The sequence below is a fragment of the Eschscholzia californica genome, unplaced genomic scaffold (assembly GCF_041429995.1).
Source record: "Eschscholzia californica isolate CP2 unplaced genomic scaffold, dmEscCali1.0.p SCAF_6, whole genome shotgun sequence".
Taxonomy (NCBI): domain Eukaryota; kingdom Viridiplantae; phylum Streptophyta; class Magnoliopsida; order Ranunculales; family Papaveraceae; genus Eschscholzia; species Eschscholzia californica.
In genome coordinates, this window is record NW_028238483.1 from 27,523,960 (window position 1) to 27,538,020 (window position 14,061).

General features: G+C 36.7%; 1 protein-coding gene and 1 pseudogene across 2 annotated transcripts; both read left to right on the forward strand.

The window, feature by feature from the left end:
* The first annotated feature begins 1,655 nt into the window (after nucleotides 1-1,655).
* Nucleotides 1,656-10,038, forward strand: LOC147533092 (methyl jasmonate esterase 1-like). Its single transcript, XM_086650857.1, has 3 exons — nucleotides 1,656-2,145; nucleotides 9,098-9,220; nucleotides 9,543-10,038. The coding sequence occupies exons 1-3, from the start codon at nucleotides 1,702-1,704 to the stop codon at nucleotides 9,873-9,875; spliced, it is 900 nt and encodes a 299-aa protein (XP_086506983.1). The 5' UTR covers nucleotides 1,656-1,701; the 3' UTR covers nucleotides 9,876-10,038.
* A 1,491-nt stretch (nucleotides 10,039-11,529) lies between these two features.
* LOC147533093 (methyl jasmonate esterase 1 pseudogene) lies at nucleotides 11,530-13,834 on the forward strand (annotated as a pseudogene). The gene is made up of 3 exons (XR_015228123.1): nucleotides 11,530-11,973; nucleotides 13,275-13,397; nucleotides 13,553-13,834. The product of XR_015228123.1 is annotated as a methyl jasmonate esterase 1 pseudogene (transcript).
* The last annotated feature ends 227 nt before the right edge of the window (nucleotides 13,835-14,061 follow it).

Here is a 14,061-nt window from a genome sequence, read left to right on the forward strand (position 1 = left end):
ACTTTGGAGTCTATGTTCAACTAGGTCAGGAGGGTTGGGAAAGAAGTCCATAACTCATGGACACGTGAGTCTGTTAGAGCCCATGGACATCTGATATTTTGGCATTACTATCGATTACTAAGTGACCATTTATTAAGCACGTTTTCCATCACTTATAAGTCCACAATATATTCTTATGTTACTTTTAATTCCTATTGAAGATGGCCAATTATCTATTTAAGTCTTGCTTTAAATGTGGTTAGCATTTCGTACTACTAAGTGCACAATTCTAATTGAGAAAGAATTAGAGTTTATGAATATATTGTGTTAAAACAAACACAGGGAAGAATTGAAGGCTTGTGATGGTGAAAGGAATCAAGTTGCACTATGGAGTGAGTGATTCTGTAATCACCCAAGGAAGAGAGACAAGCGTTTGGGGGAATTGGTTAAGTGAACGAGTGATTAAGGGAGGAGTCTCTACCAAAGCCATAGAGAATTTGTTTATTTGTTTTGAAAGGGTGATTTTATAAATCAAAACACTAAGTTTGTTACACCATAATGATAAATTTTCGAAAATGTTTTTTACTTTCATTTCGTGGGTGAAATTGTTATTTCACAAAATGAGTTTTTTTTTTTCAAATATTACTCAGATTTGGACCTGATTTCTTGTTACACCCCAAATTTTGGATTTTCCTCCCTTCCATAAATCAAAACACTAAGTTCGATACATCATAATGTTAAAAAGACCAAAGAGAAAATAACTACATTAATACCAATAAACACGTCAGCCCGGTCTAGGAGGGACTAAATGTTCAGAAGCCAAATTATGTGGGTCTGTATTAGATTCCCTTGAGCAATGAGAAAGAGAGACACGTTCCTCTCCCTTACTATGCCACGTAGAAACGCGATCTGCATTCGTCATCCCCATAGAGGAGTAAAAGAGTCGTCCGGTAAGAGGGTGAACATGACCTTCGAATCTCCTTCCAAGTCAGAATCATATAAATTTTGATATTTAAGGTTTTAGTAAGGATTGAAGTGGTGTCCCAAAAAAACAAGGTGAAGGGATATTGTATCATTTTTAGCACTAATAAAGTAAGTGCGATTCTACCGTTGCTTAGGCATGACCACCACTATATGTTGTTGTTAGCAACTTAGCATCAGTATCATGCCACTGGTATCATCGGTAATGCCCACGAGTAGGATCGCAGTAGTGGTGCTAACAGGTTCAAAACTCCCTTGTAAGCGGGTTGACAGATCGTAAATCACGTTAGATATCAACCCATACCAAGACACTATCAGCAAAATATGTTTCTAGTTACCTAACATACAAAATCTAAACTATGTTTATCAATCTAGATGGGTTAGAAGACCAAGTCAACCATACCAAGACACTATCAGCAAAATATGTTTCTAGTTACCTAACATACAAAATCTAAACTATGTTTATCAATCTAGATGGGTTAGAAGACCAAGTCAACCGAGTACCCCGTTGGCCGAGTGTAGCCGGGTCGGGAGTGCTCCTGTTGGATCCATCATCCAAACACGTTACTTGTTCCGATCTTACTAAGAGAAGACATTTCAAAAAATATATTTTAGAAGACTTAGCATTAATTGCCTCTTGATTAAGTCTTATATTAATTTAACCTCATTTTGAACCTTATATATACCTTGATGTGCAACCACCTCTCAAGAAATATACAAGTAATTATCATCAGTTTAGAAATGGAGATGAACTTGGGAGAAGAATTAAGATCAAACCCACAACTAGAATCTGAAAATAGAATTGAAGGAGCATCAAAAAACTTTGGAATAAAAAGACATTTTGTGTTAGTTCATGGAGCATGTCATGGAGCTTGGTGTTGGTTTAAGCTAGGAACTCTATTAGAGTCTGCAGGTCATAAAGTTACAGCTCTAGATCTTGGTGCTTCTGGGATCAACCCTAAGAGTCTTTTAGATCTTCGATCGTATTTGGATTATTTTAAGCCATTAACAGACTTTATGAAGTACAATATTATTTATGAGAAGGTGATACTTGTTGGACATAGCTTGGGGGGATTGGCTATCTCAAAAGTTATGGAGAGTTTTCCTGAGAAGATTTCAGTTGCGGTTTTCCTCTCTGCTTTGATGCCTGGTCCTACCAACCATAGCGTAACTGTCTGTGAGGAGGTAGGTACTCACATACTATCGCTCTCTCTCGCCTCTACACACACATATAGCCGAGAGTTAATGTTGTTGTTCTCTGGTTATCAATCGAGAAGTCGATTTCTCTCTGTCTTGGCTTGATTTAGACAGAGTTTCCTTTCTCTAACTTATAGAGAGATAAACTAGTAAGGATTAATGATTAATCAATATTCCTTCTTTCGGGCTAACCGAGATAGGTGTTTAATGTAGTCGAGGCAAGAATAAATTCTCTTTCCTTAAGACATTTTACACCCCCGTAACAGTACCAAACGTTAGGGTGAATGCCTTCGGGATACAACGACTAACCTTTCAGAATTTTAAGATGGTACTTCTATATTCTGAAAGCGGACGAACCTTTGTCAGTATTATGAGCTCTTTGACTAATGCGGATGATCTTCTAGATGCTTCGGAAATTCAGATTTCACTCGAGGCTTCTTTCTTCCTTTTCTAGATATTCTAGTCTATCCAGAACCTCTAGAAAATACTTCTTTAATTAGATATTCTAGGCTAACCAGAACCTCTAATTGTTAGAAGGGAAGAGAAGAAGAGAATGAATTGAATTGATATTCTAGACGACCTATGAAAAACTTCTTTCTTCCTTTTCTAGATATTCTAGTCTAACCAGAACTTCTAGAATTACTCCCTTAATTAGATATTCTAGGCAAACCAGAACTTCTAATTGTTAGGAGAGAAGAGAAGAAGAGAAGATAATGAATTGATGAAAAATGAAGTGAGTTTGGTTGGTTTATATAGGAGTTGAATGGATGCATAGTGTCTGTTGGGTTAAAAGACATATCTGTTCGGAATTAGGGACCAAACATGAAGTATAACTGATTGTTAAAGTCGGTTATAATCTGGGGCGTCGGATCTGGGTGAAAATCTCGGGTGGAACGCCCACCGTCAGATCAATACCGAAATGTGCCCACAGTCTAACTTGTCCCGTTTGACGTTTCAGACCCTGACTTAACCGTTTTTTCACCCAAACTTCAAACTCGAATTTCTCATTCATCCGGAATCGGATTCGAGTAATTCTTTGCTCTAAATTTAAGAGCTCGACGAGACGAACGCAATGGCGCGTTCGGTTTCTGAGTTTGACGAGTCGGGTCGAGCCAAAATTGGCTCCGATTCCAACAATCCCCCACATGAATGAAAATTCGAGGTTTACTATATACAAACATACTATACTGACATACTGACACTAAAAGAGCTCATATGCGGAACTTCGCTGCATCGGAAGAAGGTAGTCTGTCTTTCGACTTTGAACCTTTCCTAGTGAATAACTACAAGGTCTACAAGGACGGCAGTGAACTTATCGTCTTGAACTGAGTCCTGGAAATTGTAAACCTGAATAGCTATCACACAGCTAATCCCTTACCGACTTAGGTTCTCGGTTGTGTTCATTTCGGCCCTGAACAATCCCGAATTCATGTGTGCTTTAGAGAAGTCGGCCTAAACGACCTTCCCACGGAACCGGCATCAATTCACACACATATAGGTTATCCGTAATAAGGTATCCTGCTATACCTCACGTTAGAATCAAGTTCTAAGTTTTCGGATTCATTAAAAGCTTAATGCTTAGCCTCTCAATGCAGGCAACACTGTTATCATCCTAGGAATGGGTAAGAGATAGAAATCTCTTACAGTGTTACTGTCGAGTCAGGATATAGCTTCAGTTGCCCTTTGAACCTAGATCGTGGGATCTCCAGTCATCTAGGTAGGGTTTCACCATGCCTTTACTCATTTACTTTAGGCGTTTTTACCACATTCCCCTTGATGATGCAATTTCAACTCTCTTGTTCACCCTTGTTCTTTACGGATCCGCCAGGTAACTTAGGATTGAGCATAATTTTAATTTATGCATTCCTTGAGAGCAATTGCTTTACGGTGCTAGTCTATTTTATTTTGAATTCTCTAGACTTACCGTATTAGTGCCTACGCAACAACTACTTAGGTTTATTGCGTGCACTGGCTTCAATCACAAACAAATATCCTCCAGGAAGTTCACCTACTTCCTTTGCTTTCTCCAAAACAATGTATCCATCAAGGCCTTTAGGATTACATTATTGATCCAGCTATGCACGTCTGCCTCTGAGGATTTTGTGATATCGTAGCCCTTAGTGGTTTGTCATATCCACTGTTTTGTATCTGAGATTCGAGTGTTGTCCACATATCTTCATTTTCTTTTATGATATGTACAACCAATTAATACGAGTCTGCTCAGATACCTAAGAACTATTTGTTATTATGATAACTCTTTCTTGAATTTGTTCAAATTCAAGTATTTATGCTTATCGTGGTTTTCGAGTGGTTATTCTACCATTCTCTGTCTAACCATGCACTTTAGACTATCAATCATGAGTAACGATTTAATCTGGAAAAGCATCGAATCATATCTTCTTAAACACTTTCTTATTCCTAACTAGTATTGTCTGTTCTTTTGAACAGATGATTCACGGTTGAATCTCGTTACTTAGTTTAGGATTAGGAAGAGAAGTTCTTTCCATTTGTGTTTTTCCAGATTTGTTGAGTGAATTGAACATTCACGTCAATACTTATTTTCACACACTTGATTTCCGACTCTTGTCACAACTTAGTGAATATAACTATAGTTCTTAACTCAATGGAACCTTATTGACCAAACATTCTTATTGGTTAAATCTGGTCTCCGAGGTACTCCATAGTTTCCATCTTCTCACGTCATTGTGACGTTATATCTTCAGGAGAATTTGGAGTTCTATATGCCATTTTATTTCTTTATAATTGGCTTTTCGGTTCCTTCTCAGGTCCCCCCCACATTTTAAGAGTATTTTCTCTTATTCGTCAACTTGGGTGGAATTTTATAGTATTCCATATAGGGTACTGTTCAGATATGTAACAATATCTGCCCCCACAGTTCTAGGGTAACCATTGGATTCTCCTATTTGACAAAACTATTTTCGTACACAATTTCTTTAGTGTAGTGTGTTTAGTTTTGTCCTATAACATGATGAGTTATGATCATTAGAACCTTGAGATATAATACAAGGTGAGTTTCTCTTTTAACTCTTTCTTAAGTTATATGTCTTAATCATATATACTCCCTTGATAGATTTAAACTATCGCATGATCAACAAAGTTATTATTCCCTATTTTGTCCTTTATCGTCTCTAGATTTCGTTCATACTCTTGAATCGAAAATCTTACCAAGACCCTTGAATTTATTATTCGAGTCACGTCTAGACCGAATGATGTAATATTCAACTTTACGTCTTATCAACCTTAATTCTCTTGTCTATCCAAGAAGATTAGGTTGCCATGAGGATTTATAAGGACTATTCTGTAATGATACAGAACTAGGGACCTCCTTACAAAGACTTAAGGATTTATTTATAATAACTCCTGATTTCGAGATCTTTCAGCCAAGGTCCTTCCGTTTAACACATCTGAGGATTCCTTGTAATACTTAGACAGGCCTAAGGACCTTCTAGAGAATTAATTACCGCCTGAATATGTTATACGAAATAACTTACTTTCTCGAAGACAAGTTTAATTTCAGAATTTTGCATTCTTCGTCAACTTTGTATTCGAGAATGTTTCACGGAATTTTCATTATCTCAGACCGATGATTTCTTTCGAACAGTTCATCGTCTCGTAACTATTTGTAATATTCTGTCGTTGACCTTGTCTAACCGTTTAGGTTTTGACATTTGTCTTGACATACTTCTCCGCTAACTTATGCGGTTGTCATCTTCGATTCGTCATCGAATTGAATTTTTAGGATCATGTATTCATCATTGATCGCTCTCTGTATTCTCGATATACGGTTTCACACCCAGTATTTATGTCGATACTTGGTGGTCAAGATGTCGCTTAGTTTTTCGATGTCTCTGTTATCGAGAAGATATTTTAAGAGTCATCAACTAAGTCAACATTTATGGTCCCCATGGGTTGAACCTTATTTCTGTTCATGGCTAGTAATAGATTTTAGTGAAATACTTCACAAAATCCATCGAGATTAGATTGATCATCGATTTTTAATCTCCACTGATCGAGTTTTATCCCTTCTAATGTTCTGTGCTTTCATTCTACCAAAAGAGTCGCCGTTTGATGAACTATGCCATTCTTGGCGTATATCTCGGCGAAAGGAGATTCATACTCTCCATCTCAGTCGTTTCTCAAATCCTCAATCTTTTTACAAAGTTGAGTTTCTACTTTGATTTTATAAAGCTCGAACTTTTCGACTGCTTCATCCTTACACTTTAGTAAGTAATATAGCAGAAACAAGTGGAGTCATTGATGAATTACCTTTTTCCACCTTATGTTTGAACCATTCTTAGGTTATAGGCTTCATTGTGAATTAAGTCTAAAGACTTTGAATAACGTTTTAGTCATTTTGACTATGTACGTCTTGAGTAAATTTCGAGTTTCGGAATTTAACTCCACGCTCATTAATTTCTTTAATGACTTATTATTCACATGTCCTAATCTTTCGTGACAAATATTGGAGGATTCAACAATATACGCATAATTATTAATTTTATTAATAATAGGTGCCTTCAGCATTACATGGGTAACATTTAATTGAAATAACCCCCCACATAAGTGGCCCTTTCCAATATACATCATTTTCTTAAATATGATAACGATATCTGACAGAAAGATTAGTCTGAACCCGTTCTCACTTAAAAGGGAACCAGAAATCAAGTTCTTTTGATTTTCTGGAGCATCGAGTACATCGGTCAAAGTCACCTCTATTTCGGAAGTGAATTTTAACACGATCTTTCCCCTTCCTTTGACTTGGGTGGTCGAGCTGTTTTCCTTGAATAAGGTCTCTCCTTCGGCTACCTCTGTATATGAAGAGAATAGGCTTTTGTCACTACAAACGTGATGATTTGTCTTAGAATCGACCCACCATCTCTGGTTGTTAACCAGGTTATCTTCATGTGCCTCTGCACAGAGGTTCATCTTATGAAGTATATCAAACGCCTTTTCGAATTCAGTAATCATTAGACGGTGATTCCGATTTTCGGTGTCTTTTGCTAATGAAGCTTGGTTATCGGCTTTTTCCCCTTGACTGTCATATGTGGAGCGACAATCTTTGGCTAGGTGGCCTCGCTTTCTACATTTGTAGCATTCGACAGGCCTTTGCCTTTTCCTCGACTTGCCTCTGTTTTGAGATTGACCCTTCCGCTTCAGAGCGAAGTCAGTTCCTTTGAACATCTCTGGGTTTTCTACGTATGTGGTGTTAGGCTGAAGAACCCGTAGGGTTGTTCTTGTTCTTGCCATTTTTTTCTGAAACACACATAAAATAACCCAGATCAATATCTTATAACCAGAGAAATAATTGTTATGTAAAATGTCTTAAGATTGTTGTTCTCTGGTTATCAATCGAGAAGTCGATTTCTCTCTGTCTTGGCTTGATTTAGACAGAGTTTCCTTTCTCTAACTTATAGAGAGATAAACTAGTAAGGATTAATGATTAATCAATATTCCTTCTTTCGGGCTAACCGAGATAGGTGTTTAATGTAGTCGAGGCAAGAATAAATTCTCTTTCCTTAAGACATTTTACACCCCCGTAACAGTACCAAACGTTAGGGTGAATGCCTTCGGGATACAACGACTAACCTTTCAGAATTTTAAGATGGTACTTCTATATTCTGAAAGCGGACGAACCTTTGTCAGTATTATGAGCTCTTTGACTAATGCGGATGATCTTCTAGATGCTTCGGAAATTCAGATTTCACTCGAGGCTTCTTTCTTCCTTTTCTAGATATTCTAGTCTATCCAGAACCTCTAGAAAATACTTCTTTAATTAGATATTCTAGGCTAACCAGAACCTCTAATTGTTAGAAGGGAAGAGAAGAAGAGAATGAATTGAATTGATATTCTAGACGACCTATGAAAAACTTCTTTCTTCCTTTTCTAGATATTCTAGTCTAACCAGAACTTCTAGAATTACTCCCTTAATTAGATATTCTAGGCAAACCAGAACTTCTAATTGTTAGGAGAGAAGAGAAGAAGAGAAGATAATGAATTGATGAAAAATGAAGTGAGTTTGGTTGGTTTATATAGGAGTTGAATGGATGCATAGTGTCTGTTGGGTTAAAAGACATATCTGTTCGGAATTAGGGACCAAACATGAAGTATAACTGATTGTTAAAGTCGGTTATAATCTGGGGCGTCGGATCTGGGTGAAAATCTCGGGTGGAACGCCCACCGTCAGATCAATACCGAAATGTGCCCACAGATTTGGATGCGCGTGGTATTCGCTCAAACGACCCCTGATCTAACTTGTCCCGTTTGACGTTTCAGACCCTGACTTAACCGTTTTTTCACCCAAACTTCAAACTCGAATTTCTCATTCATCCGGAATCGGATTCGAGTAATTCTTTGCTCTAAATTTAAGAGCTCGACGAGACGAACGCAATGGCGCGTTCGGTTTCTGAGTTTGACGAGTCGGGTCGAGCCAAAATTGGCTCCGATTCCAACAAATGTGGCCGGCACGAAGAGGCCACACATGTTACAGAGAAGATGCTTGGCTAATTAGGGCAGACCAAATCAGTTCTTGGTCTGAGATCGACTTAGAATTTCTGGGCTGATCACCCTATCACAGAGAAAGAGTTGATGTAGTCAGCCTAGAGAAGTCTCATACGTTAGAGAGTGAATATCAGAATATACATTGTCAATCAGGGCCGACTACATCAGCACTCAGACTTTTTTTTGTTAAGCAAAGTATAAACTACATTCGCATGTGAATTGTGATGCACATATATAATGGTGCCAATGATAGGGACTATTCTAATGTTTGGCCCCGACTAACTTGTTCACCTTAGCAAAATAATTGACTAAATCGGCCAGGATGACCCAATTTTTATGGGCTTAGCATAATTTTTCTTATTGCTATAACTAATGTCATTTAAGAAATATACAAGCTCTAATATGAATTTTGATACAACAGAATATGGAAAGCCATGGTTTGGATTTTGGTGACTGCGTATTTGGTGAGGATGTTATTGGGTGGACTTTCACGGTTGGCCCCAAATTTTTGTCGACGGATACCTACGAGCTTTCTCCACCTGAGGTAAGTGCGACAGTTTGTTTGATTTTTAAATATCGAGTATGTTAGATTGGACAAACAAAGTTTACGTAGATACAAGGTTTGATATTGTAACATAGTTTTAGGAATTGATATATATATATATACACACATTTTCGTTGAAACCATTATAACTCGTTAGGGATAAAAGACAATATCTAGTGCCAACAATTCTTGGTTGGAGTGATAAGATGTTTAGTCTTCCACCTTAGAGATCAAAGGTTAGAGACCGCTAACAATTAAAAAAAATAAATATACAATAAGCATCTAATAGTAGATGGTAATTAAATTTGTAAATTAATGGCAGGATTTATATTTGGCGACCAAACTGGTGAGACCTATAAGACTTTACAACGATGAAGACCTTTGGAGGAGTATTGTGCTCTCTAAAGAACGATTTGGATCTGTCAAGCGAGTTTTCATCATATCTGATGAAGATAAGATGATTAAAAAAGATTTTGCAGAATGGATGATAGAGAAAACTCCACCCGATGAAGTGAAAATAATCAATGGGTCAGATCACATGGTGATGTGCTCCAAGCCGGATGAACTCTTTTGTTGCCTTCAAGAAATTGTGCTTAGCAGTATATTTTGGGGACTTGGGGACCATAAATGTTTCCCAATGAATAAGTGTGTGTAAGGGTTGCATATGATAGATACTTATTTTGCACTTTTTTTTTTGTTGAAAATATTTTATTTTTTTTATTTTGCACTTCTAATAATGTTTTGTTATGTTTTTTTTGAATTGAATGTTTTGTTATGTTACTTTGTGAAGTCGTATGTTATATACTATTGTCGCGATATAATTCTCTGATTTATTGTCATGTTATCATGTATATTCTTAATACATAGAGAGCACAAATTTAAGAGCCAAAATGTGAGTCAAAATAGGGAATTCAGCTCAATCCGAATTTTTATTACAAATAAAACCCAAGAGTTGAAAGTACCATATTACCCCCTCTAGTGATTTCAGATCTCTCTTATATCCTAAGCCTATTTTCCTAACAAAATTTTCTCTCTCCTCTTTTCACAAAAAACGAGAGAAGTCAACCCCGCCCCTATTAAATCATAAAAGAACTGGCCCATCTTTAAAACAATATCAGACTTTCTCTCTCTTAATTTAGAAACAAAAAGCTGCTCCGGTTATTAAGGCAAATATCATTGAAAATCAGATTTTTTTCAGCATTGATGATAATTTGTTTGCATATTTGGATTATATTTAAATTGGATTTTATTTGTTGCGAACATTTTTCAAGATGTTTAGACTAACCTGATTGGATGTATTTTTGTGGTTGGTATTAGTCCTTGTACAAATGTTGTGAACATATTTAAAAATGTGTTTACTCTTTCATAGTGGCTCTTGATATTGATAAGTTTTCACAACATTAAGGCAGTTGCATATTTTGGGTTGGTTTAAGCAAACCATGTCTTTTTGTCAACATTTAAAAAAAAGTATATCCTTGCATTTTGAGTTGTTTGGTGGATATCTTTTTTCAGCATTGTTCATTATTTGTTTGGATATTTTCTACTGTTCAAAGTCAATATGTATTTATTGTGAACATTTTTCAAGATGTTTTAGTCTAGCCTGGTTGGATGCATATTTTTGGTTGGTCGTAGTCATTATTTATTTTGTTGGGAACATTTTTAAAGATATTTTAGTATTTCATGATGGGTCTTAATGTTTCCAACTTTCACAACACTGAAACTTGTTTGGTTGCATATTTGGTTTAAGTAAATTGTTTTTTGTTTTGAACATTTTAAAAAATGTGTATTATTGCATGGCGAGTTGTTTGGTAGAGAACAATTATTTGTTTGCATATTTTTTTATTACTCTAAGTCGGTTTTTATTTGTTGTGAACGTTTTTTGAAATGTTTTAGACTTACCTAGTTGGGTGCATTTTTTTTTGTATTAGTTCTTTTACATTTGTTGTGAGCATATTTAAAAGTGTTTAGTATTTCATGGTGACTCTTAATGTCGATAACTTTTCACAACATTGAGGCTATATATGGATGCACATTTTGGTTTTGTTTTAGTAAATTTGTTTTTGTTGTGAAAATTTTCAAAAATGTTATAGTCTAGTTTTGCATGGCGAATTGTTTGGTGGAGAACTTTTTTCAACACTGATCATTATTTGTTTGCATAATTTTTTCATTGTCCAAAGTTAGTTTCTATTTATCGTGAACATTTTTTAAGATGTTTTAGACTAACCTAATTGGATGCATATTTTCCTATATATATACCCTTGATGTGCAACCTCTCAAAAAATTTACAATTAATTATCATCCGTTTCAAAATGGAGATGAACTTGGGAGTAGAATTAAGATCAAACCCACAAGTGGAATCTGAAAATAGAATTGAAGGAGCATCAGACAAATATGTAATAAGAAAGCATTTTGTGTTAGTTCATGGAGCATGTCTTGGAGCTTGGTGTTGGTTTAAGCTAGGAGCTCCATTAGAGTCTGCAGGTCATAAAGTTACAGCTCTAGATCTTGGTGCTTCTGGGATCAACCCGAAGAGTCTTTTAGATCTTCGATCGTATTTGGATTATTTTAAGCCATTAACACACTTTATGAAGTACAATTTTTTTCATGAGAAGGTGATACTTGTTGGACATAGCTTGGGGGGATTGGCTATCTCAAAAGTTATGGAGAGTTTTCCTGAGAAGATTTTGGTTGCGGTTTTCCTCTCTGCTTTGATGCCCGGTCCTACCAACGATAGCGTAAATGTCTATGAGGAGGTACTCACACACTATATCTCTCTCTCCCAACACACATATAGCGGAGAGTTGGTGAGACCGGCACGAAGAGGCTGTTAATCAAGTGTTTTAGCTTAGTTCACAAATGTATTAACTTAATTGTGTTTTACTCTTTTATGTAGAAAGGATAGAATTGTAATTGTACACCTTTAGATAATTCTATAAATACAACTTCTCTTGCCCTAGTTAGGGCAACTTGAGCTCAACATTTTGCATGGTATCAGAGCAGTGGGTTGAGAGGGTGGAGGTTGAAGAAGTTGAAGACGAAACTCATGAGTGAGGAGATGGGAGTGAAGTTCAGATGAGGTAGGAGGAGTGGTACGAGTGGTCATGGAGGTTACAAAACCTTCAAAATCAGAACCAAGACCAGAAAGAATGATTAGAACCATTTCATCATCAGCCACAGGATGGCCTATAGCTGCCAGTGAATCAGAGAGGGATTTTAGACGAAGAAGGTAATCAGAAACAGAGAGGGAACCCTTTTTGGTGGTTTGAAGTTGCAGCTTTAAGTTCATGAGTTCGAGCTGAGTTAATGGAGGAGAAGGTTCTTTCAAGAGACTTCCCCACCTCTCTGTCCACACCTCCTGCTCCCACACAGCCAGCTTCTCCCTCTTCGTCTGACCCACCTGTCTCTTTTGTCTCAGAGTCACCTTCCTCCTTCCTTCCTCAAAAACAAAACCCTAATACTTCATCGACCCACCCCATGATCACAAGAACCAGGGACGGCACAAGAAGACCTAAGATATTACTCACTCAATCCTCTTCCTTTTTAGATGAACCACGAACATTTCTTCAAGCTTCGAAATATGAACACTGGCGTAAAGCAATGGCTGATGAGATTCTACGATGCTTGGCTAATTAGCGGCAGATCAAATCAGTACTTAGCCTGAGATCGACCTAGATGCCGATCGCCCTATCACAGACAAAGAGGTGATGTAATCAGCCTACAGAAATTGCATTTGTATGGCCAATCAGGGTCAACTACGTCAACTCTCGATTTGAAAGTTGTACCAGGTTTTTACGCAAAGTATAAACTACATACGTGTGAGAATTGTGATGCACATATAGAAAGGTGCCAATGATTGGGTCAATCGTGATGTTTGGCCCAAAAAGCTTGTTGACCTTAGCCAAATAATTGACTAGTTGGCCAGGATGAGCCAATTTTTATGGGCTTAGCATCATTTTTCTTATTGCCAATATAGGATACTTCTCAACAAAAAAACTAATATAGAATATGTCATTGAAGAAATATACAAGCTCTAATATGAACTTTTAAATTACAGAATATGAAAAGACATGGTCCAGATTATGGTGACAGCGTATATGGTAAGGATGCTATTGGGCCGATTTTCACGGTTGGCTCCAAATTTTTGTCAACAGATAGCTACGAGCTTTCTTCACCTGAGGTAAGCGGGTTCGTTTGGTTCTTAAATATTGAGTATGATAATTAAATTGGACAGAATATTTACTTGATACAAGGTTTGATACTGTAACATAGTTTAGGGATAAAAAAGTGCATCCATAGATTATTCATGGTAATTGAATTTGTAAATTAATGCAGGATTTATTTTTGGCGACCAACTTGGTGAGACCTATAAGACTTTACAGCAATGAAGACCTTTCGAGGAGTATTGTGCTTTCGGAAGAACGATTTGGATCTGTTAAGCGAATTTTTATCATATCTGGTAACGATAAGGTGATTAAGAAGGAATTTGCAGAATGGATGATAGAGAAAACTCCGCCCCACGAAGTGAAAATGATTAATGGGTCAGATCACATGGTGATGTGCTCCAAGCCCCTACAACTCTTTCATTGCCTTCAAGAAATTGTGATTTGCAACTAAGTAGGAGTATATAATTTTCATCAAAAAAAAAGTAGGAGTATATATTTTGGGGGTGAATAAATGTTTGGGCAATGAATGAGTGTGTGTATGTGGGGTTGCATATGATACTTTTATTTTGTACTAATAAGTAAAGTTATGTTATGCTACATGTGAAAATAGTTACTGTTGTATACTACCATTGCGATATGATTTACTGGTTTACCGTTTACTGTCATGTATATTCATAA

Coding starts and splice junctions, on each gene's coding strand:
- LOC147533092 (XM_086650857.1), top strand. CDS start 1,702: ATGGAGATGAACTTGGGAGAAGAATTAAGATCAAACCCACAACTAGAA. Junction 2,146..9,097: donor GCGTAACTGTCTGTGAGGAG/GTAGGTACTCAC, acceptor TTGATACAACAG/AATATGGAAAGCCATGGTTT. Junction 9,221..9,542: donor ACGAGCTTTCTCCACCTGAG/GTAAGTGCGACA, acceptor AATTAATGGCAG/GATTTATATTTGGCGACCAA.